Genomic DNA, 24,526 nt, shown 5'->3' on the forward strand with positions numbered 1-24,526 from the left:
TAACTGCATGCTATGGTTACCTCTTTGCGTTACTTGAAGCCCTACTGGCTTTGGTTTAGCAATGCACTTACTAGGATCACCGATTTTACTGAGCGATATATGAAGATCTTTTAGAATAAGATCTATTAACCCCTTTACTGAGCAGCCGCGAGGCTATGTGGGGGGGGGGTGTCATAAAACTCCAGGATATGAATCACTGCGTAAATTCTTTCGTAGCCTGATCATTAACGTGTTCATCGCCTTAGACATCAGCTTGAGGGAGAACTGGGAAATAGCTAGGAGCGAAGTGGTTGGCTTAGCACCAACGCTGTAGCGCCCTGGTCTCGGCAAATGCGCCCTCCCTGACCCATTCCCAAGGTTGCTTGATTTTGCCAGGACTCAGGTGACTACACCAAGCTTGTGGCTACCTGAGGTGCACCTGCTGACCATCTGACAACATGGTCTGATCACCCGTGTCGCCGAGAGTCGGGGGTCCTGGATGGTGAACTTTGACGGATGGAAGCCCCATGTCTGCCGACCCGAGTCACATCTTACCATAACGGTATCCCCGGGCTGGCGGTGATAATATACATCTCTTCTTTAAAAAAAAAATAGCGGGGAATTCATTGATGTCTTTAAAAGATTTTGTGTGGTGTTTTGGCCGTAAATGTTTCATTGAACATACTTTTTGTACCCCGCTTGTACCGTCGGGATAATCGGGGTCATGTGGGGAGTGGTATGGCTTGGGGGTCCTTGTCCACTCTTAGGATAGGAACGTGGAGTGGTCATCCTGGTTGATCACAGTGACAGGAAGATAAGGTGGGAGCCGGATTAAATGCTGTGTTACGTGAGAAATCTGGGTCTCCTAAAGACCCGAGCGACAGGTCCTTCTGCTTATTGGTTTAGCTCGAGGTCGAGAGGAACTGAGACAATGCGACTTGGGAGCGGCACAGCTGTGGCCCTGCGTTTGGATTGGAGGGGCGCGCGCATAACCACCAAGGCTGGGAGAAGAGGGAAGTATGCTAACCAGATAGGGGCCCTCCAACACTTTGGCCATCGGAGCTGAGACTTAGGTGCAAGGACGGCAATCGCCCGCCCAATCAGACCGATAGTGCCATCGGCACTCTCAATAATCTGGAGTCAAGGGAGGACACATCCCGGACTTTACGACGCGTATAAAGTACCATGTCTAGATTGCCCTGCTGACGCAGAAGTAGTTCGCCAGATCATCTCCGAATGGATACCTCACTCTCCACTTCAACCCAATCCGAGCCGGCATACTCAAGCGCCAAGTTACCATAGTACGATTTCCAACTTCAATCTACGGTCCTCACTGACCTTTAGAAGCGATATTTTACCGCGGTTGGTTTGGCGTTCCACGCATGACCGCAAGACAAATCCTCTTACAGGCGAGCCGATCCGCAAAGAAACGAGCCAGGCATACTCCGGCTTCAATGTCATGATAGGCGACGCGCGATCGAAAAAGACTTTATAAGCCCCGCCGATCTAATGGATGGGGGTTGGCAAGACGGCAAGCGAAATCGAGAGTGCCATCAGCGCTCTCAATGATCACTGGGGGGTTCAAAGTCAAGTGCGTCATTGGCATTTCGTGATCATATCCCTGCCTCACGAGCCAACAGTATTTCTTTGTTCGTCTCGCCAGAAATTGTTGGATTATCTTGAATGCATAATACTTTATAAGAATGCAAACCTGCAAGACATTATGTTGTTGCCTTGAACCGTGGTTCGTCAGGAAACCCTATTCCTCCGAATTCACGTTGTCCATTCCTAAGATCCAAGCCTCCACGAGCTCCCAACTCTTTATTACCATCGTAGTAGCCACAATAATAGTGGCACTTGCCTTATATATTCTAGCCATATCATGCTATAGAAAAGGAGTTAGTCTAAGGATTGGTCCACAATGGAGGACAAACTTGTAGTAAGCTTCCTCTTCTCGCAAACTGAAGTCTCTTAACTGTCATAAATTTATGGTCCCCCCCCCCCGGGGGGCCCACTATGCCCTTAGGGGGCTGTTGGGCTGACCGCAAACCCCTGCAACGATTCTCGTGATGATTGGCTTGGATGGACTATGGATGGGTCGAAGGGCTGGGGACTGAGAGTAAGAGCGGTACCTAGGATGTACTCTTTTTCGAATATATATGTATATATGTATATATATTTTTCGTCCGGGGGGCCGAGGGCCCTAGAAGTCTCCTAAGGGAGCATAAGACGTGCTGAGCTATGAGAGTCTACCTATGATTTAACCATATAGTGTCCCCTATCTAGCATATTAACGGCACAAATGGCGCATTATATCTAGCCTGTTACCCGTCAGCGGGTGGTCCAGGCACGGCTAGTATATAGTAGCCGCGGGGCAGCTTATGACCAGGGCGGTCATAGCGGGGGAGCGGAGTTGCCAAAAGCTAGTTAGATGGAGAGAGTATTGTGGCTCTTTATCTAACTAAGCCTAGTTAATAGAAAGAGGAAATAAAGGTATATAAGAGGACATAAGGGAGGGAATAGATACTAATATATCTCGAATTAGTCTCGCTTAGTAGTAAGGGCAGATTTTATTAAAGAAGGCACTTATCTTAGCTAGCCTAATAAACCTATTAAAGTCTTTGCCTAATATTAGATTTATTACTATATTTAGCGAGGGAGTAAGCCTTATTCGCTTCTATAGCGATACCTTTCTATAATAGAAGATATAATTAGGTATTTTATATCGATTATATAAGTAAAGAACTTATACTTTAATATAGTTAAACCTCTCATAATATATAATAAAATCCCTATAAAGGGACCTTATAGTAAGTAAGTAATATAAGATTATACATAGGAGCAAGAGCTCTGGCGGGCAGCCTATTATCGCCTTGAGATTTAGTCTCTTATACTAGTCAGGGGAGGCAAAGGGCTACTAGGCTCTAAATACTTCTTTTAGTTTCTACCTCGCGGTTCTTCGCAAATAAGCTAGCATAGGTCGCGCGCCCTCGGGCTTAGGCAGCGAGGATATTACTTTTACTAGTTTATCCGCTTATTTATTACCAGGGATTTTAGTATAACTAGGTACCCAGCGCACTTAAGTGGCCCTATAAAATACTACTGGGGACTAGAACTCGAGGAAGACCTCCTAGAAGGAGTCTAATAGTATGCCCCTTAGGTATGTGGCGGCCTACTCTTTTTCAAACGCTGATCAATTAAAACTCTATAGGGTAACTTCATAGTGGCAAAGTCTATAATATGGCATAAATGCTCTTAAACGCCTTTGCTACTCTAATTGACTACTAATCTTCCTCGTTTTTACCACCCCTTCCATGATATTAGCAGAGGTAATATCATAGATCTCGTTAAGATTAAGCTCACTAAGCTTAAGCTCTATGTCCTCATACTTATTGCTTGTCGGTTCTAGTGTTAGGTTAAATAGCACAGGGTCATCGGGCCTTGTGGCCCTAACCAGCCATTCTAGCGATATTTTCCAGTCTGCCTTAGCCTTGATCGTCACTGCGCACTAAAAACGCCCCTCGTCCCTCCTCTTGAGTAGGATGGCCGTCTTCATAGAGATGGGCACTCTAGTTTTTGTCTCCGGGTTTTCTATTAGTGTCTAGGAAGCGCAATTAGCCTTGCCGTAGTTGCGCCCGCGTAGATCGATGGATCCTGTCACCGAGGTTGCGTAGCCTATTTCCCTCGTCACCTCACGCTTAAACTTGAGTGCGCTTCCAACTTCGACCCCAGCACCGCCTGCACCTAAGTTGACTTTGCCTCCGGTTGTGGTTGTCTCCGTCTATGTTGTGTGGGCGAAGCGAAGTTGGCCGCTAGGCGCGATAGCAAAGACCTCAGGGTCAGCTACCCTAGACTCACTCCTAGAGAACCTGAGTTCAATATCGACGTGAGAAATGCGTCGTGCCCGCTTTCGCGGGTCAAAGCGGAATTAGAGCACCTTCAGACGCGAACAACCCATGGATAATATCGACGCTGGAGCAATAAATATCGACAGCACTTTTGCGCTTAGTGATATTCTCGCGCTGGTATGGATTACTAGGGTCATTCTATGTATGAAACCTACTACCCTCTTCGCCTTTGGGCGCGAGCGAGATGCCAAATGAGACTTACTCCTCGCTATTAGAATCGGCGGCTGGGTCATAGGCGTTCATAGCGACGAGGTAGTATAATTAAGTCAAATGTGCGCAAAAGAGCTGGGGCTTATAACTTAGAGGACGAATATATAAAAGTATATAGGAGCGGAGATAACCGTTAACCCCTGTACCCTAGTTTATTTGCCCTTGGTGGGGAGGGTCGGTCCACGGCTGAGATGGGGAACGCGTCTCTTCGCCAGCCTGATCTAACCCGCGAATGGCCTTAACCATCGCCGATTAGGTCCTAATGACACTAGGTTGAGCCATATAACTAACCGCAGCAATGAGGCAAGCTGTGATTCCTCTAGTCTATAGTGGAGCTGGAGATAGCGACGAAGACTACAGGGATGACGACTCCGATGTTGAGCCCGCCAAGATACTGGACCAGGATGAGGTGTAGATAGCCTTTAACGAAATTTTGGACTAGGCGAAGAACTAGAAGTTGAACTTGGGTAAGAAGGAGAATCGCCAAAAGTTCATGTAAGCTTACGGACACCTACTGGGACGGATGACTAGGGACTCGACGCAGATGCTCCTCCACCTGATCGCGAGCACGTTGGGATATAAGTCCCTTACTCGCTGTGTCATCAGGAACTAAAAGACACTTCTGAGTCACATAGATGAGTCTGGAAAGACTCCTCTATATCTAGCCATCGCTAAGAAGAATATTAATTTTATTGATGTTGTTATCGATGAGATCGATGACCTTGACGCTCTACTTGGCATGCGTGGCGAGCACGCTAGGAACTGCATCCACGCAGCTATCTTCCACCATATGAAGCCTGAAAGCACCATCGACCTGATCAAGGCCGCGTCTGAGGAGACCCTGCGAGCCACAGACCAAAGTGGTCTGACGCCCCTGCACCTCGCAGTCGACTACAAATATGCATCAGAACCACACTTGAAGATTGTCTAGGCGCTCATTGCTCATGGAGATGGAGCTCTAGACGTCTTCACAAAAGAACCCAAAGGCTTGTCTGTATATGAGTATCACCAGTTCACGCGAAGTCTGTGGCGGAAGCGGGTAGAGGAATCAGTCTCTGCTCGTCCTGTAGAAAATAGGTAAGAAGAATCTGCTGGCTTAATATAAGGCCAGAAGAACGAAATTACTGGCGAGAGGGTCTCTTTTGAGGGATTTCTGGAACATATTAATGGGAAAGGCCGATGTTTTCTGGAACAATACGGCAAAGATGGTCGAAGAGGACTAGCCCTATAGTCAGTTGGCCTTCATAGGCGAGATTCCGAGCTAGTCGATGAGTCTACTTCGAACATGGCTCTAAGTACCTATGGTCATTATCAAAGGCGTGCCGTGCTTGAGGACGGGAAATTAGCCATTGGCGGTGTGCTTGGCGCCGAAGACTTTAAGTTGCAGAGAAGGTTAATAGCCGGTGCCTCAAAGATTGGCCGAAAGGGTGAGGATATCACACGCCTATAGGAGGAGGAAAAGGGGAAAGCCGAATACGCAGATATAATCTTGCAAGAGGTTAAACTGTATTATCTACGGACGATACTGGAGACAGACTCGAGGCTTACTAAGAGAGACTAGTATGATGCCGTGAGGTTTTTATACGGTGCCAACGTCGATAGTAAGAGCGGATTACCTTGAAGAATATATGTAACGCTGATTACCTTTAGATATTAGCCTGTGTTTTGATTACTCCGAGGCCCTAGCCGAGATTTTTGAAGACTCGTTTATGTAGAGTTATGACCATATGAACTTTGACTAAGTTCTACGTTACGTCTCGTTCCGCAGAATCGAGCTCTAGGAGCCCCCGGCGCCGAGTCGAGAGTCAAGACTAGCCAAGCTTCGACCCGCGAGACCAAAGATTGGACGAGGGAGAAGTGACTTGACCGTCTTCTTTGGCTGGCTACGGAGGAAAGGCGTTAAACATATCCTTAAAGTCATCGTGGATGACCTGAAGGACCCACCGCATAGTGATAGCGCAATTGAGGATTGCTTAAGGTCCTTCGAGGTGGAGATATTGGACTGGCGCAAAGTTGACTTATGCCTAGAGACTATCTTGACGGCTTGTCGAAATGTGAGGCAGCTCTATCTCCGATGGAGTGGTAACAGGGCCGTCCTTCGTGCCTGGAGTGAGCCAGAAGGACTACCGAGACTGGAAAATCTAGAGATAGTCCATCTTTGCGAATGAAATTAAGCCGCATTTAAAGAAATACTATAAAGGTATCGAGGCGGCGGCGAGGAGAGAGATTGCCAACCAAGTTCAGAACATTGCCGGCATAATCGAGAACCAGAGAGGGTTATCGACGTGGCCGAAGCCGCCGCCCATAATCGACCCGATCCCATTCATTCAAGTGCCAGCAACCGACAAGTTAGGTTATAGCGAGGAAGGGTGTTTATATGTGACCGGTACCGCCCGGGGTATATAGGGACATTACCGCCGGGAGCACGGATAGAGCAACCCCCGCGGGAGAGGCAGGAGGTCAAGGAGCCAACCCATAGACCCGACCGAGGTGCCGTGGCGCGCCGGAGTCCAGAGCCAGCGGTTATTCCGCAACGGACCGGCCAGCGGTTAGTTCGAGGTCGGGTTCGGGGCACCGGTCAGCCAGACGTCCGATGAGGCAGCAGCCATGGAGCATGTGGGATGATGGGCAAGTACGTATCCTTGATAGAGCCGTATGCGCAGGATAATCCCAACACTAACTTCATATAGACCTTAGAGTCGCCTGACCGCATCAACATGTACGTAGAGGATTTCAAAGTGCGGTTAAACGAGTCGGCTTCTCGCAAATAGAATGAGGCAGATGAAGTCGATGGAGAGACCCCCCAAGAAACGAGGAATATCATCGTTTTCAAACGCAAGACAGACGTTCCTGGCAGCGAGCGACTTGTACAGCAGGGTGGATTCGCAAAGACGCAAAACGGCGCCAACGAGATGAATCTCCAGTCCAACAGATGGCTCAACTGCATGGATAGGTTCGCCGATGAGATACAGAACTTGCGCTTAGATGACATCAAGCCTCAGCACGACATAAAGGTCGCCCTAATAGACGATGGTGCTAATCCTTACGTAGAATCACTCTGTGGTAAGATCAGAGACAGAGAATCCTTCGACAGGGGCTTCCCACACGAGAATGGACCGAGTCCCTACTACAGATCCAGCAAAGGTCACGGAACTGTCATGGCAGACATGATCTGCCGAGTTTGTCCGATGGCTAAGCTGTATGTATACAAGCTCGAGACGCAGCCAAGTCTCAACCTGGCAACGCAAACTCCAGGGTAAGAATATATTGCTGCAGAAACTGCTGCTTTGGTAAGTTAACCTGCCACCCTTGTCAGTTAATGTGACTGCTCTTGGCTAACTAGGTGCACTCAATAGGCTATCAGAGCAGCGATAACCCAGAAAGTAGACATAATCTCCATATCCTAGACGGTCAAGGATACCGAGGACAACCATAAGGGCATTAATAACCTTCGGGAGGCAGTGAAAGACGCTCTTAACTCAGGCATACTCCTCTTCTGTGCTGCCGCCGACATAGGTGCTATCACCGAAGTCGAGTACCCTTAGTCCTTTGACCAGCGCCGCATCTTCTGGATTAGAGCGGCTATAGCGGATGGCCGGGTATAGGGCCCGATGGGTAGCCCACGAGATCTAAGCTTCATTATGCCTAGCCATAAGGTCATATCATAGAATCCACACCGAGAGGGAGCACTGCCGGATGACTTTGAGGAACGGACTGGCTTGTCTGTGGCCACGGCATTGGCAGCTGGGCTAGCGGCGCTGATCCTACACTGCGTCCGTCTCGGGGCCATCCACACAGAGCGGGAGGCTCTATGTGATGTCCGATCCCCTATGGCCGTCAGTGATGCCGACGTCGAGAGTCTCAAGAAGCACTATAATATGCATGGTGTTCTCTGTGCCATCGGTCTTGACGAGGGTTAACAGCGTTTTATTGAGGTGTGGCGACGGTTCGATGGCCCGGCCCAAGAGCTCAAGTCTCCAGGTATTAACTCGTTAGCTGAGTCCCTGGATATTGTGGCTAAGTTGTCTCGAGATCTTGTTTCGGGTATTGCGGGCGGGAGTAGCTAGGCTCATGCTTGGTTGACTGAGGAGTGTAATTTGGTCTTATGTAATGATCAAGGCCATAGCTGTGATACCATATAAGGGGCTCCTATGTAGTGTAAGCTGACTTGCTCTGCCATGTTGCAACTGCGTGGCCCTCTCGAGCGATTAGGGCGTAGTTAAATTGCACTAATACCTAGGAAGATTATTAAAGTACTAAAGCACTCTTGAATATCCCATGTGAGATCCTGATGAATACTTGACGAGGTTGCAGAAGACCATGATATCATTCGATGACCGTGCCCTTAGCATATGCCTCTGAAGCTATGACTCGTTGTTATCCCCCTAAAAGTTAACCCTTATATTCGCAGTTGGATATGGCCAAGGACGTAAAACCCCACGGGAGCGTGGCGTGGTTTGGGCATACTTAGACGAATGGCGCAGGCCCCTAGGATCAGTACTGTTGAAAGGTGGGAACTCTTTGCTACCATTTATATGTAATGACCTAATGGGTTGACGTCTTCTATGGAAGATGATTATACTGATGGTTAATAGAGCTCTAGTTAATGCTGAAGGCAAAGAAGTCTCGCTAGGTTCAGCTCCCGAATAATACTACAGACCCCGGGGTGTCGTAGCCTCTGGACTAGCTTCTTCTACCATGGCTGACTCGTGCCTTGATTCAGCTCCTACCTCGGTGCCATAAGCTTGTTCTAGACTTCGCCACTGAAGACCCGGTTTGCTGCGTTCGTGAAGACCTTCTGCGTGAATACCAAAAATAGCCAAGATGTTGCTCGTATCCCGCACTGCGCTGCTCATCCCACAGCCTCACTAATAACGTTCGTTCTCAAGGATAGACTTTCATCTGCCATTTATGATCCGTTAATGAAACTACTATTAACAAGCCTTGACCCGACAAAACCCGCAGGAGATGAAACACACGCCGGCGGGGAACCCATGCTTAACCCTAGGGGAGTGGCATTGTATCCATGTGGCCGATCCCGTGTTAAGATTATATCAACAGTTAGATCTAAGCCCTAGGTAGAAGCTAATGGGTATAGACGCTTAGTTGTTGCTAGGACTCATCAACTCTGTCGTGGCCTGGCAGCTGGACGGCAATGTGGATTGGCCCTTGTAGATACGATGCGATGACCCGAACCGAAAATGGAAAATGGTAGGAGCGAGCTTTCCTGAAGGATGTCCCTCTGGTGCATTAGGGAGACGACCATGAAAATTGTACGTACGGACCCGGACGAGTTGATGCCTGGTTTTTAAATCTGACACGCTTTCCAGGCTCAAGCCGGTGCTGGAGGGCCGTTGGAGCATCTAACGGTGATCTAAGCTGGAGAAAAAGCGCCATCGCATATAGTAACAGCGCGGCATATATAAGCCAACGGGTAATAAAAATATATTATATGTTTAAATCGGAAAAGAAAGTTAAGATAGTCTTTTTCTTCTATTTTACATACTTCTTCTTATTTGTGTAAACCCCCGCTACTCCCCTTCCACCACAGTCATCTCCAAGCTCACCAGTGCATGGCACATTGCACCGATCGTCACTAACCTTCTTAGCCCCTGGAGCCATTGTCATACCACAAGTGCAGAGATTGCCTTCCCAGAGAGCAAAGAAATCAGCCCCCTTATCGACAGTGCAAAGACTTGCACACGCATCCACAGACATTTCATCTGGCGACTCGATAGTGTCACCCCCTGTCGTGCCCCGGATCACTGGCGTATTACCATCATGGACGTAGCAACCGAGGCTCTCGTACTCGACACGTAACATTTCTTTATCGGCAAAGACTTCAATAGCGTCTTTGCCACCGCAAACGTTTGTGGTGTTGCCGTTGCAGTGCATGTTGCACTTGGAATCGTCTATGATCTGACTATCCATACGCAGGCGATTGTCGCAGAAACATGAGTCGCCGTTTTGGATTCCCCAAACGGTCCAACCCTGTTGGTAACAGTAAGACTGACAAGCTATGATAGACATGGGCTTGACATGATTTATACCGTCGAGAGTCAAAACAGTGAGATTAGTAGTGTCTGCCTCGCGAGCAAAGCATCCGAAGCGCCAATAAGGAATAGGCTTTGGCTCGGCTGCAAAAGCTTCCTTGGTTGGGCCAACACAGTAGGTTCGTCCTGGGAGAAGATCCGTGGTACAGTCGTCTTGCGATACTGAAGGATTGGCTTGTGTAAAGAGAGAAAGACTGATGTGATGCTGCACAAGAACTCGAGCGCAGTCATCTCCCTTTTGAACTGTATACCAACGTCCACATTTTTCAGTCGTCTTTTCAGCCAGAGTGGCACCCTTGGGAGGTGGAACAGCCTTGTCAGCATACTCAGAGTATGCTGGGTCTGAACTCGTGTTGTTGACGTCGTGCTCGAACTTGCCACCAGGCGGTGTAATGCAAATGACTCTACCAAGTGTCTCTGTAGCGGACTGGAGATTTCCGCAAAGTTCATGGACCCAGGGGTTCAAAGGGCGAATATCTCCCTGATCAAGTCCTGTGGCGTCGGCGACGGACATACAAGTGTCGTCCTCCTCGAGCTTGTAGGTCTTACACTGAAGTGGTAGACAGATTTTAACTCCTTCGACCATGTCGTTGCAGTCTTGAATTCCAGGGTTGCCGATGAAGATGGCTGCAGAAGAGACGCTGTACTTGAGAGCCAATGAGTCGCAAGTGTCACCAGCCTTGGTGGTGTACGTGACATCGGAGAGACAGAAGGCGGGTTCAGAAGGTTCCGGAGGGAAAGGCGAATCTTTGGCGGTGGTGGGTTGGTTCGACAGAGAGCAACGCTTGACTGCTTGCTCGAGAGCATCCTCGTAGAAGGAGTCCTTGTTGTAGTAGGAGAAGGGACTGGCCTGCATCATCTTAAGCCGGCCGACGTAACAGTCAGAACAGAGTTCATTGTTTGGCATCTTGTCAATAGTCTCAGAAAGGGTGAAGTCGTAGATGATATCTTTATGGTGTTAGAAAAGAAACAAGTAGATCGAGATGTTGAGATTGCTTACCGTTGCAGTACTTTCCAGTCTTCTTGTCAGTCTGACATGTCTCGTTGATACCTTGTGAAATGAAAGAACCCAGGACACCAGCAGCAGCACCATTATGCCACGTCGAGTTACCGCAGTAGGTATCGACAGCCAAACGCCAATCCAAAATGGCTTGCGCACAGCCCTTGTCGCAGACGGAGTCGACATCAACCTCTTCGGGGAGGACTCCATGGTACGAAGGCCTTGTCCATTCGGCTGTATAGTCGTCACATCGCACAAGAGCAGTGAGCGCATTCTGACAGGCCTCAGGGAAGTCTCCAATATCAATTGTATTCTCAGAATGGATCCTGTAGCCCTTGAAGGTACGCTGACCGGTGACATTCTTTGAACCTCCGAGCCAAGCCAGGATTGAAGAAGCAAATCCGTTTCTGTTTGGCTTACCTAGCGTGGGAACTCCGTTCAAAGGACTGACCATCTCAATACTGCCGAGTGTGACGAGATTCTGAACCCAGACATCGTAGCTCTGCTCTGCGTAGAAGATCTTGTCCTGGCAGTCATGTCGACCTGACTTGAGGCATGTCTGATCATAACGAGAGAAGAAGGAGTAAAGGCCAGCGCTGAGAACATGGACTGCTGACGAATCTATGATGCGCAATGCCCAAGCTACAGCGCAAGACTTGGAGTTCTTGGAAGTGCAGTCGTGGAACACGGGGTCGTCGGGGAATGCTCCAGGCGTGAAAGGAGCTGGGGCTTCGGGAAAAGACTGAAAGTAGGGCGCCTCGGTCTGAATGAGACCCATAACGACATTCTGAGCGCCTGAGAGCTGGTACTGATACAGTACGCAGTGCTCTACAGAAGTGCCCCAAAGCCATGTAGGACCCTTGCTTTCGACAAGCATGCCTCTTCCCACGTAGATGTCAACCTGGGTTTGGTCGGCTGTATCGAAATCATGATCTGCTGTCCACATCCAGACGTTTTCGAAGTAACCAGAGGAATTGGGGGTCATGTGAAGCATAAGAGATGCGGCGACACAGTTCTTGTTCACTTTTCCAGAGAGCTTCGGGCAGTCTTTGACAGTGAGATCAGTACCAGCTGCACCACCAACTCTGAAATGGGTATCTGTGAGGAAAGGTTAGCTGGTTTGATCAAAATCACCATTATGAGAATGAACTTGGTTACCCCATAGGCCAACAGAGCCTTGACCGGATTCGTGCACATTCCATTCCATCATAATGGCACCGGCTGTAGCTCCCTTGACGGCCATCATCATGTTCTGAATCTCCACAACACCAACTTGGCCGGGAAGACCGACACGGACTGCGACACGAGGATGCAGAGCATCAGAAAATTTAGATCCAGTCGCCATGAGCTGAGGCCAAGCCTGCCCGATGACACGAGAACCAACCGGAATCTCAACCGTGTCTGTGATAATATACACACCAAAGGGAATGTATACAAGGGCAGACATGTTTGCAGCGGCAGAAAATAAATGTCTCAGAACTGCAGTGTCATCCGTTTTGCCATCACCCTTAGCACCGTAGCCCTTGGCATCGAGGATCTGACTGAAACCCAAATCATCATACTTAGGACGACGCCTAGTGAAGAATTGACGGCGGTCGCCGGTAACGAGAGAGGGGTCTCTCACGGGGCTGTCAAGTTTGGCACCGTTGTGGAAAGCGGTGGTACCATCGGCGCTGGTGACTCTTCCAAAACCCCAAGTATCAACGTTGATGGTTTTGGGGCCACCGGGTAGGAGAACCTGCTTCTTGGAGGTATCCTCAACGATGGTGTCCACGTAATAGAAACCAGAGTTGCTCAGCAACAAAGCGGTCGAGTTGTCGGACATGATCGAGGTTGATACAGCGACCTTGACGTAGTGCATTCGCAGGTCGGTCATGTGGAGCGAGCCGATTCCCTGGCCAGTACTCATAGGCTTTGAAAGGTTAGTTAGTCTGTTTGACCTAGTTTATCGAAAGTGAGAACTTACACCTCCTGCGCCGCCCACGATGATAAAACCAGTCTTGCAGTTGTCAACCACAATGTTCTGCATGGTCCAGCCCCAGTCCCAGTGGATCTGGATAGCCGTCTCGGCCTCCTCGAAGTAAAGACCACTGGCCGTGAACTGCTGGTTGCCCATGTACGCTCTAGTCATGAAATGCTTAGTCAAGATGATCATGGATGCAGATTTGGCCAACTCACCCATATTTTCCTCCAACAAAGTAAAGGTCAGAAAGGAAACCACCACTTCCGTTCTCCATGTAGATGCCCTGCAGTTATTTCCAAAGGTGTTAGTGAATCCTCTGTGTCAGAAGCCTCATCTCATGACTAAACATACCTGCTGGGTTGTTTTAGGATCATCTTTTGGCTTCGTCATATAGAAGTGGATGTTTTCGAGGGAAGTGCCTTGAGCAACCTGCCAGTGAACTCCACAAACTTGTGCATCGGCAGGAGTTGGGCGAACGTCGATGATGAAGTTTCGGACACTACGCAGAAAGTTGTTCGTGTTAAGATACCTTGAAACTTCAGGTTAGCTTGCGGTTCACTCATGCTCCGCGTAATTTACCATTGAGACGTCTCTCCTGTATAGACCTGTGTCACTTGTTAGAGGATGGATCTCGCTAGATTATTGTTGTAGACTCACGTTGGAAGTAATCACACCGAGACCGACGAAGCTCGGTGCTGCAAGGATGGTCGGAAGGTCATGCGGCTGTATAGTAGCGACGTTAGATATGACTTGACAGAGAAGGTAGAGGAGAATAACTTACATTGCCAATCATCTCGGTATTATAATACTGAATGATGGAAGAGCTGACTTTGTATGTGCCTGGAGGGAAGTAGACGGTTGCCGGGTAGATGGTGCTGCCCGTACATTTGCCTCCACCACATCGACCACCGCTTGAGATGGCTTTGTTGATGGCATCTGTATCATCAGCAACACCGTCACCTGTGAAACACAGTTAGAAAAAGGTCCCCTATCCTCGATTCAGATCAACACCGAGGGTTTACTTGCCCTTGGCGCCAAAGTCTTTGACATCTCGCCAAACTTGGTATCCAGACGGGGCAAAAGGGCTGGAGCCTCTTTGAGAGATGGTGGCCATCCACCAGTCTGTGCTAGCTCTCTTCTGAAGACTCTTGTCCTGGTCCGCGGCAGGCTCATTGAAATCAGATTCGTTGGCACTGTAGCGGAATGCCGAAGGTGGCTCTTCGACATGTTTGACCAAGCCTGAGTCATACTGAAGCATGGGAGGCATCATGTTGGTATCGTTGACCTTGATCATGAAGTCATCCTTCAAGTGTTGCACGTCAGCAGCGTAGCCACCGTCAAGATCCTCGGAGGATGGCTTCCAGTTCTCTGAAAGAAGGCGTGCAGCCTTGATAAGTTCATCCGGAACGGAATAGCGAAGGTCTTTCGCCGTTCCATTTCCTGAATCTCTAGCCTTGAGTGAAGATGCGGTGACGTTTCGATAGTCCAGTGGTGGAGGTGGCTTCTGAGCCTTTGCAAGCTCTGTAGCGTTCAGCACTTCCAGACGGTTCGGACGAGGGTTGGCAATAATGGCACGGTTTGCATGAGCCATGGCAGCTTGCCCAGCAGCCAGGAGCTTCCGTGCCTCATCTAGGCTTGACCCATCGTGAGAAGAGCTGTTGGAAGCGCGTTTATGAGGATGATGAGGATGATGAGGAGAATGCAAATGAGAGTGTTTAGAATGAGTGTGCTGATGACCCGTGGCAGAGACCGAAAGGGCCATGTAAAGCAGGAACAAAAGGAAGCGCAACCACATCTTGAGACGATGATGGCCACCAAAGAGTGACTGTTTTCGGCGATGTCGAGGTCAAAGGAATGTTCTGAGAGAGTAGAGTAAGTAATATCATCGACTCGAGGGAGAACAAAGATCAAAGAAGGTAACTAACCCCAAAGTACCTTTACGGAACGACCGGAGTGTCGGATGTTGGAAAACTCAGGCTAATTACTGCAAATCTCTCGTCACACGGAATCACATAACACCATGTCACCGAGCCGCTTTACAAAAGACCCAAGAGGACAATCTACCTTCCGGATTCTCGCTTCACATACGATTGAGATGGAGTCTGGGTCTGGGCTCTCGGAACATGGCCCGTTGTGGATGTGCACAACCAACAAAAGTGGGCGAGGTCAACCCTTTGGACCCTCGAAGCGAGAGTCGAGTAACCAAATTAGGATGCCGAGGCTGAGTGAGTTCGAAGAACCAACACAGCTGTCCAGCAGCCCACATTCTAGAGTTAAAAGATCGGGTCGTGACATCCGAGAGCGTTGCAATTGTAAAATTAAGGGTCCACGAACGGCCCGGGCCTTGGCAGATAATACCCTTAATCGAGTTGGAATGTTACGCGAGAGATGATGATCTGACAAATTGGACCATGTTGCCGAGCTATCGTAGAGTTGGAATTTCCGAAGACCGGACAACTCTGTCGAGATGACTTCCATGTAAACAAAGTACCTACCCTCTTTTCGTCCTGAAAGCCCTCCAGGACGTTCTCTCAACCTCCCATTCATTCCTTCTCTATTGTATTTCCACCAACACTCACTATTGTACGGCCAGACTGGCTATCCTTTTTGTTTGATGAACATGTCGTTCGCCAACGGCCGTTTCCGGCCTTTCTTATTACTGTTTCTTATCGTTCAACTTCTCTCTGTCGCTGTATATGCAGCTGAGTGCAGCAAGACGAAACTTTGTGCAACTGGTTGTTGCAGTAGTGCAGGTTACTGCGGTACTACCACGGATCATTGCGGCAAAGGATGCCAGAGTAGTTGCGATTTCAAGCTCGAATGCGACAAGAACAACCCGTGTGAGGGCAATGCATGCTGTTCCAAACATGGTCACTGTGGACTAGGTCCAGACTGTAAGTTAGATTATTGTTGTAATATAGTTGACATGTTGACTTTTGGCAGTTTGCAGCAAGGATAACTGTGTTGCCGGGTGCGAGGCAAAGGGAGAGTGTGACCCTGGTGGTTTTGGTGCCAACTTCGCCAACCATACCAAGTGCCCACTCAACGTCTGTTGTTCCAAGCATGGGTAAGCATTCACATCCGCATAAGCCTCTCTTCCTAGGCTAACAAGTACAGCTACTGTGGTACTACAAAAGAGTTCTGCGGAACGAAGACTGTCAATCGCCCATCTTGCTCTTCCAAGGGTCCTATGAGGCGAGTAGTGGGATACATCGAGGGATGGGCTTCTACTAGATCCTGCGACAAATTCACACCCTCCGATATCCCAGACGGCGTCTACACTCACATCAACTTCGCCTTTGCCAGCATCGACCCAAAGACCTTTCAAATCGTCCCAGCATCCAGCAATGACCCGGCGCTTTACCGCGAGTTGACACGCAAGAAGAAGATCGACCCCAAGTTGAAGGTCTTCATCGCCATTGGCGGCTGGGCCTTCAATGACCCGGGCCCGACTGTTACGACCTTTTCTGACATTGCTCGTTCTGATGCAAATCAGAGGTCCTTTATCAAGTCTCTCATCTCATTCATGGCCACTTATGGCTTTGATGGTGTTGACATTGATTGGGAGTATCCAGCTGCCGATGATCGCCAAGGACGAGAGGAAGATTTCGAGAATCTCCCCAAGTTCCTAAGCAACATCAAGAGTGCCCTGAAGCAAAATGGTGAGCGAAACGGTCTCAGTATCGCTATTCCAGCTTCGTACTGGTATCTTCAGCACTTTGATCTTGAAAAGATCTCCAAGTACGTCGACCACTTCAATGTCATGACCTATGACTTCCATGGTGCTTGGGACACCCCGAGTCGTGGCTCGGCAACCATCTCAACTCTCACACCAACTTGACCGAGATCAAGGACGCTTTTGATCTGCTCTGGCGCAACAAGGTCAACCCTGCTCAAGTCAACATGGGACTTGCATTCTATGCACGAACTTTCGATGTTTCCAACACAGGCTGCATGTCTCCCGGTTGTCTCTTTGTTGCTGGAGGTCCTAAAGAGCCATGTACCGACGCTGTTGGTGTCATGTCCAATCCTGAAATCATGCGCAAGCTGGGTGGCAAGATTGGTTCAGGCGAGCTGGACAAGACTGCTGCTATCAAGACTCTCAAGTTTGGCCGTACTTGGCTCACCTACGACGATGTCGATACCTGGAAGCTCAAGCTGGACTTTGCTCGAAGCCAGTGTCTTGGAGGTGCCATGGTCTGGGCAATCAGCCAGGATACTCCTGATGGCAAGTTCTCGAAACAACTGCAACAGACTACAGGCTACAAGTCTAAGGGTGTGACAACTTTCAACAACACTGTTGCCCTTGGTGGTGGTGTTTTCATGGAAACCACAGAGAGCGAGGCGAATGCCGATGTTAGCGACGACCAATGCCGATGGACCAATTGCGCACAAACATGTCCAAGTGGATGGTCAGCCGTCAAAAGAGAGGATCCCTACAGGAAAAGCAACAAGGAGCTCTTTTTGGATGGCACTGGCTGCGGTGGCAATGGCATTCGAACATTCTGCTGCCCGCCAGGGAAGCAGCCCTTCTGCCAATGGCTGTTCCACAACAATGGGAAGTGCACGCCTGGTTGCCCAGACAGAACTGGGGATGAGGAAATGTGGGAGGTTGCGTCAACCTCAGCTGCATGCAACAATGGTAAAGCCCAAGTGGCGTGCTGCAGGGGCAATACGCCAGGTCTGGCTGTCTACCGTCAGTACAAGTGGTATGGCAAAGAGCATGACTGTGCCATCGATCTTGGCTCCAAGCAATGTGGATGGAGCAGCACCTTCAACATGCCACTCACTTCGAGCTGGGATGGCAGTGGCGCCCAAGTCTGCCGTGATAGCAAGGGGAAGAAAGGAACGAGACCTCTTTGCGAAAACACCAGAGATGCGACCGAGCCACACTTTACGAACTGCGATTGGTCGGACGATTTCAACCTCGGTCGCACCGATATTGTCTCGGAGGGACAGTGCAGTAGTGACTGTCCATCTGGCAAGATCAAGGTGACCTTGGACTCGAAGAACAACAAGTGTGGGAAGGGCACTTCGGCATACTGTTGCGACGTCGGAGCGTCCTACGATTACAACGACATCTATGACGACGCTGAAGACTTGCTCAAAGAATTTGTCAAGAACCCGACATGTCCCAAGCTGATTGACCTCGACGAGAGCAAACTCTCATCGCGCTCTCTGGATAACATCACCTTGGATGATATTGAGCAGTTGTCTGATTTGGCCAAGCGTCAAGACCTTCACAAGATAACTCCCGCAATGGCCGCTGTACTCATAGTCCAAAGACTTATGGAGCTTCCCAAAGACTCCCGCGCGACCAGGGAGCTACGGAGACTGGTGACCAAGTACTTCACCCCTATATGGCCGCACCTTACTGGCGCCTACATCGCGGGGAGGCTGTGGGAGTTCAGAGATAGTATCTCCACTTTGAAAGCAGCCTGGAACTTCATCTGTTACTTGGATGCAGAAGAAAAAGCGGCAAAAGACGACAAAGACGGCGGGTCCCCATCAAGTTCCCTCTTCTGCCACATCCCATCACTCAACACTTACGATCCTGGGTCCCTGGAAGATCCACGCGACCAGCCGGATGATACTGATATCACCAACGTCATTGAAGATATTGGCGATGCATTAGGCGGATTCAAATGGCCATTCACCGAATGGCAATGGTCATCCGGATGGGTTGAGGGCGATGGCCTTGAGAAGAGGGGAACTGGCGCCGCGCGTACCTTCAGGCCTCAATGTCCCGATGGGACCACTTGGAGAATGATGTCAGAGCCGTACACTAACGGAGATCAGGGAGAAGCATTGGCCAAGCAGAATGACGACGACAAAATGTACTATGTCCAGGACATCCTCAAAGATTGCATTTCTGCCACCATCGAGGATGACGGCAAACCAGACGACGGGAACAAATGGGTTTGTGAGTAACAAGAGTCCTTTCAATTCATATGACAGACGCGTTGACTAACTGACTTCGAACAGCTGAGCATATTCTGGAGCTTCAAACCATTCACATGTTTATCGAATACACAATGGGCGTCAAAAACAAACTGAAAGACAGAACAAGCCCTTCTGGCCTTAGCATCAAAGCACCAGTCAAACCTACCGAGTTTGCCAACGTGCCTTGTTCTATGTGGAAGGATGCTTTTATGAATGGCTTTCTAGCGTGGGATGCGCAACAAAAGGAAAGCCCCCGGAAAACTCTGTTCACACTGCTTGGCTCAAAAACCAACGCCCTTCACATGGTTAATGCCGAGTCGAAGCTCAACGGCCTCAAGGCCAAGGTGGGTTATTGTCTTTGCCTCGCTACTGTGTTGCCTTTCTTTTCTCTAACGTATCTGTCGCTAGATTTGGGATTTCAACGAGCCCGTGGCAATGACGAAATGGAACAAAAAGTATGCTGGCAGAGGCAAGACCAGTGCCCAACACGCCTTTGAACAGCTCACGCTAGTAAGCCAGCATTCCCATCAATCGGAAGGTTAGACATGTGTCATACTAATACGCTTACCAGGTTGAGCAAGTCTTTGGTTATCTCATGAAGCCAGGCGTAAACGAGAAGCTCGTCGCTGCTTATAAAGATGTAAAGAACTTCCTGGACGACTTTGAGTCCCTTTACTTAAAGCAATATCCCAAAACCCCAGCCTTGAATCTCTCTGAATTATGGACCACATTCATGAGGAGCTTATTTACAGAGATGAAAGGCTGGACCAAAACATGGTTGGAACATCGTACTACAAAGATGGCGGAGGCCTGGGCGGATGAGAACACCAAAAGGTTGAACGCAGTTGGATTTGGTCTCACCCCGGAAGCGGCTTATAAGTTTCTCGTCTACAAGATGGAAGCAGAACTAATTTGGAAAAAGGCCCAGGCGCACGAAGCCAAACACGCTTATCAGGTTGAGAAATTCGACCCGGAAGACGTTTTTAAGTAAACCTAGTTTAGACTCTTAGCAAAGTAGATTGTTATTCGTTTCGTTCTGGCCTGATGATACGATCCTGTATGTCGGTTATCCCGGCTTCAACTATACTCAAGAACACATTTCCAACACATCATTGCATCATATCCCAATGCTAACATAGTGCTGGCCTGATGATACGAAGGAGTGGCAGAAGTGGGGAACAGATTAAATTGGCCATGAGTCAGAGCTTCCTAATTGCGTATTGTAGGCGGATTGATCCACATTGCATGGATGGCGGGGTTGTTTGGTAATGAAATAAAATAAAAGGTGCCACTCACCCCCTCGCATTTCCCGCCCAACTCACTCACACAACACAACACAACACGACCGACCGACTTGTTCACCGCCACAATGGACCCAAACCTCGAGCTTTATAGGAGCATATTGCACCTTCCCCCATGGGAGCGCCGCGAACGCATGGGACATCTTCCCGAATCAGAACTCGACAGAGTCACGGCAATCATCCGAAGGGAGAAGAAGGCCCAGAGACTGGAAGAATCCATTGCAGGCCGGGACCTCGTTGAAGTGGCCTTGACTGATCTTTCCGAGATTACAAAAGATACGCAGTTGCAGTATACCCTGCTTGGCCGAACCATCTACTCCGATGACGAGGCTAGGATGGTAAAACGCATTACCAACAACGTCGCAGATAGTAGTTCAAGCTTGGTTCGTCAGATTCAGGACTTTGATCGAACCGCCAAACCATTCTGTTTGGATGCCTGGAAGCTAGTCTACTGCGACATTTACTATGTCGATGGAGGTAGCGCTACGCTACAGGAGATTTACGAAGTACGCCTTCAAGAAGAGGAGCTCCAAACCCCTGCCGCCAGAGCTAGAGAGCTTGTGCGTTGCGATGACCTTAGTCAGGCTCGGAGAAATGCCAAATGGATGATTCCTGCTATCGAGCGTCTTTCAGCAGACGAACTAGCACAACCAGCTCCGGAAGATTTCGACAAGGAAACCCTAGCAAGAACCTGGAGACAGGTATCCCCTGCGCCGCCAGCTTGGATGCAGAAGATCCTTGATACTCAGGAACAATGGGGTTTTGTCTACTACTTATCTAGGGAAGTCGATGAGAAGTATGTCCGTAACTGGAAATCAACTTGGAATCGCCTCATGAATACCAGTTCGCCGCTGAGGGTTACCTGGCACAGTATCCATTGTCAAGGTGGACACAACCGGATGGTCTTAGGACGGCTTGAAACTGAGAATTGGCCTATATTTCATCCTAACGAGAACATGGCTGAAGACGACGACCTCCGAAAGTAAGTTGAGATCACCATACCGGGAATTATAAACATATTCATTACTTCATAGACACTTCAAAGCATATAGTGAGGGGAATCGATCCCAGACCCAAGAGGATGAAAAGAGAAGCAAGAAAAAGAAGAAGAAGAACAGGGCTAAGATTGACGATGTCTTGTCTCCTGGACTTCTACGGAATACCTTTATCGTCATTCCTATGGAATTGATTTCCGGCAATCGCAGCCGTGAGGAAAGTGACTTTCTTGATCCTTGCTGGGTTTGGGCATATGATGCAGACTGGGATAGTTCAGAAGAAGAAACGGTCTTCAACGGGGAGAAGTACCAAGGCCGTGTTAAGGTGCCCAAGTGGTTGGTCAACTCATGGTTCTATGCGGCTCGCTGGGAGGGAGTAAGTCTTCGGGACATGTGGCTTAAGGCACAGCAGCACCCGGAAAAGTTGTGGATTTGTTACACAAAGAGATTAGAAGAGTGGGATCATGAGCCGTATATTTGATCTCAGACCATAGACATGGAGTCTTTGTGTAAGACTATACATTAACGAATTTACTTTAACTTGCCTACTAAGCCGTAATTTTTAAAAGAGTCTCTCCATCGAGGATGCAGCTACCTGTTGCGCGAACTAGGCAGACAACTGATTAATTAGGGTTAGGGTTAGAATAGAGTAACTATTAACTATCTAAGCTATTTTGCCTAGGCATTATTAGGGCAGTTATTAGACTTAAACATTAGTTAGGGTTAGGGGTTAGGGTTAACTAGCTAAGTTAAGGAGAAAAAAAGAAAAGAAAAGAAAAAAATAAAAAGGAATATAAAAATAAAAAAAATTAAAAATTAAAAATTAAAAAATAAATACTAAGAATTAAATAATATTTTATATACTTTATTTCTATAAGATATTATTAATATAAAATAACCCTATCATCTATTAAAAACATCGGCTAAGCTACCGACGTTTTTTTTATATAGGGGAAATTTTTTACGCTAGCAGACCATGGGGCAGCCAACATTTTTTTCTCGACCAGCCGACGTTTTCTAGAAAAGAGGGTTCCTATAGGGTTAAGGCTCTACAAAAGAGATATATATAACTTTAAGCTATAAGGATTTTAGAAATAAAGTTCTTTTTCTTATATCTTACTTCTTAATTTTTTTTAAAATTATTTAAAGATAAAAAAGAGGAATTTTAATGGGGTAGTCAGTGCAATTAGCGCTACGCTAAAATTTCCCAACTACCGCCATAACTTAGCTATCTAGCTATACTAACCACCTCGCTAGCCACAATTAAGGCAATTCCTTAGCCAATAAGCTTTAACCTCTATATTCTTTCTTTTTTTTACCTCTTTATAAAGACTTTAATTCTTCCTAGCTATTTACTTCTAATTTCTATCTTTATTTCTATCTTTATTATCTAAAAGCCTTATCTATCTATATCTTAGTTATCTATAAGTCTTATAATTATGGATTATTTTACTTATATCCCGGCTTTTTCCCTTCTAATTTGCAAGACTTATAAAACCACAGTTCTTTTTAACCAAATTCAACAACACCTCCGCCAACAGCCTCATCAGCTTTCCCTCCAAGAGATCAAGCCTACCCTAGAGCAGGCTGCTAAGCTTGATCTTCTTCAGGGCCAGAAGGACCTTATAAGACTACCTAAGCCTATTCCTCTAGGCCCTCCTATCTCACAACTTGGAGAGCCTATGCAACAGGGCTTCCGCTGTACCTTTGAGCCTAGCTGCTTCTATATTGGCTCCTAGCTACGCCGAATTAGAGAGCACTTACGGGTCTTTCACAAGGTCAAACAGAAGGGTCAAAAGGGCCGGCCTTCTAAGGCAGCAGCCTCGCAGCCTTCTATAGCTACTGAAAGCTATTAGCGAGCCGGCGTAGCCTATCAGCAACTCTTCAAGCAAGGGCCTCGCAGTGAATACTTTGAGGTCTTGCTAGAAAGTGATAGCTCTAAAGCTCTCTCTCTTCTAGAAGCCAAGGCTGCCTTTGAGGCCCAAGCCCTAGCTATTAGAAGCAAGGAGGCCAGGGCTATAGAGCAGCTAAATGACTTTACTGCTCCTAACCCTTGGCTTTGAAGGCTAGGATCAGCAAGGCACCTAGCTGACTTTAGTGGGGAAAAGGACTTCCTAAGAGAGCTACTTTCTCTTGACCTTACCCTAACTAAAGAGTCTCTAGAAGAGACCTCTGAGCTAGATTGCTTTTTCCTCTTGTGGGCTTTTGAGGAGCTTATTTAAGAAGCTATAGGCCTTATAGCTTCTAATGAGATTCCTCTAAATGCTCTCTTTGAGGTTAACCGGCAAGATGCCTCGCAGCCAGCAAAGAAGCCCTTTAGCTATAGGTATAAGAAGGCTACGCAAGACCGCTATGCCATAGTAGCAAAGCAGCTTCTAGTCTATACCTTCCGCTGCCTTAACCTAGAGCCCGCAGAGAGGCCACCTTTCAAAGCAAGCCAGCAGCAGCTAGCTAGCTATGAGGCTCTATCTGATAACCTTAATGACTTGGAAGAGGCCTGGCTCTTAGCTAAAGGCAACTTCTCTAGCCATAAGGTTATAGAGCTTTATAAGGGGGTAAAAGAAAGGACCTTGGCGCTTTTCATCTTGATCCTAGATCATCAGACTAAGGATAGTAAATTTAATAGCGTTATAGTCTCCTTTCTTACTATGCTTAGTATATCCCCTGATGGCTCTTAGCTAGGCTTTGAGACCTTTACCCCTTTTCTCTCTGCCTTGGTATCTATTTCTAGGCTGCTTATCTTGCGGGAAGCAGCTAGAAAGAGAGATAAGGCTATCCAGCAGCATGCCGAGCTTGGAAGCTCTCTTCTAGAAGCTCGAGAGGCAAGCCCTGGTTATTTTGAGCTCGTATAAGAGCTCATAACTAGGTATATGCTAAATAGCCCGGCTGGGGCTGATACAACCCCTATGCAGTTTATCCTTCGGCTGCGTAGCTATAGAATAGCTACCAAGGCTAATACGGCCCAGCCCGGCTATATCAGCTAGGAAGGGGAGACTATCCTCTATAGAGGCAACCGGCTTAGCCTTCCTAGCCTACAGCATATACTACAAGCTGCCCTAGACAAAGCCTAGCTTCTTCTCTTCCAGGGGCTTCTTATATAAGAGAGCTATACCTTAGAGGATAGCCAGCTAGCCCTAGTGCCTTCTATCCCTTAGGATTCTATCCAAGATAACC

General features: G+C 48.2%; 5 protein-coding genes across 5 annotated transcripts; 4 read left to right on the forward strand and 1 right to left on the reverse strand.

Moving 5' to 3' along the window:
• Positions 1-4,395: 4,395 nt before the first annotated feature.
• Positions 4,396-5,028, forward strand: MRS44_007056 (uncharacterized protein; the record flags this gene model as incomplete). The annotated part of the gene is made up of 3 exons (XM_065621982.1): positions 4,396-4,506; positions 4,555-4,564; positions 4,733-5,028. 3 exons carry the CDS (start codon positions 4,396-4,398, stop codon positions 5,026-5,028), a joined length of 417 nt encoding a protein of 138 aa, XP_065478054.1.
• Positions 5,029-6,690: 1,662 nt separating this feature from the next.
• On the forward strand, positions 6,691-7,642 carry MRS44_007057 (uncharacterized protein; the record flags this gene model as incomplete). The annotated part of the gene is made up of 5 exons (XM_065621983.1): positions 6,691-6,729; positions 6,788-6,820; positions 6,869-7,160; positions 7,310-7,353; positions 7,505-7,642. 5 exons carry the CDS (start codon positions 6,691-6,693, stop codon positions 7,640-7,642), a joined length of 546 nt encoding a protein of 181 aa, XP_065478055.1.
• Positions 7,643-9,590: 1,948 nt separating this feature from the next.
• MRS44_007058 (uncharacterized protein) lies at positions 9,591-14,908 on the reverse strand (the record flags this gene model as incomplete). Its single annotated transcript, XM_065621984.1, has 10 exons — positions 9,591-11,098; positions 11,151-12,248; positions 12,309-13,062; positions 13,117-13,273; positions 13,329-13,396; positions 13,465-13,642; positions 13,693-13,718; positions 13,771-13,836; positions 13,895-13,988; positions 14,136-14,908. 10 exons carry the CDS (start codon positions 14,906-14,908, stop codon positions 9,591-9,593), a joined length of 4,722 nt encoding a protein of 1,573 aa, XP_065478056.1.
• Positions 14,909-15,933: 1,025 nt separating this feature from the next.
• On the forward strand, positions 15,934-20,047 carry MRS44_007059 (uncharacterized protein; the record flags this gene model as incomplete). The annotated part of the gene is made up of 8 exons (XM_065621985.1): positions 15,934-15,953; positions 15,999-16,007; positions 16,064-16,160; positions 16,217-16,873; positions 16,915-19,036; positions 19,099-19,400; positions 19,465-19,566; positions 19,628-20,047. The coding sequence occupies 8 exons, from the start codon at positions 15,934-15,936 to the stop codon at positions 20,045-20,047; spliced, it is 3,729 nt and encodes a 1,242-aa protein (XP_065478057.1).
• A 378-nt stretch (positions 20,048-20,425) lies between these two features.
• On the forward strand, positions 20,426-21,833 carry MRS44_007060 (uncharacterized protein; the record flags this gene model as incomplete). Its single annotated transcript, XM_065621986.1, has 2 exons — positions 20,426-21,339; positions 21,392-21,833. The coding sequence occupies 2 exons, from the start codon at positions 20,426-20,428 to the stop codon at positions 21,831-21,833; spliced, it is 1,356 nt and encodes a 451-aa protein (XP_065478058.1).
• Positions 21,834-24,526: the final 2,693 nt, after the last annotated feature.

The sequence above is a fragment of the Fusarium solani genome (genome assembly GCF_023522795.1).
Source record: "Fusarium solani strain SB1 chromosome Unknown bctg00000003_1, whole genome shotgun sequence".
Classification (NCBI taxonomy): Eukaryota; Fungi; Ascomycota; class Sordariomycetes; order Hypocreales; family Nectriaceae; genus Fusarium; species Fusarium solani.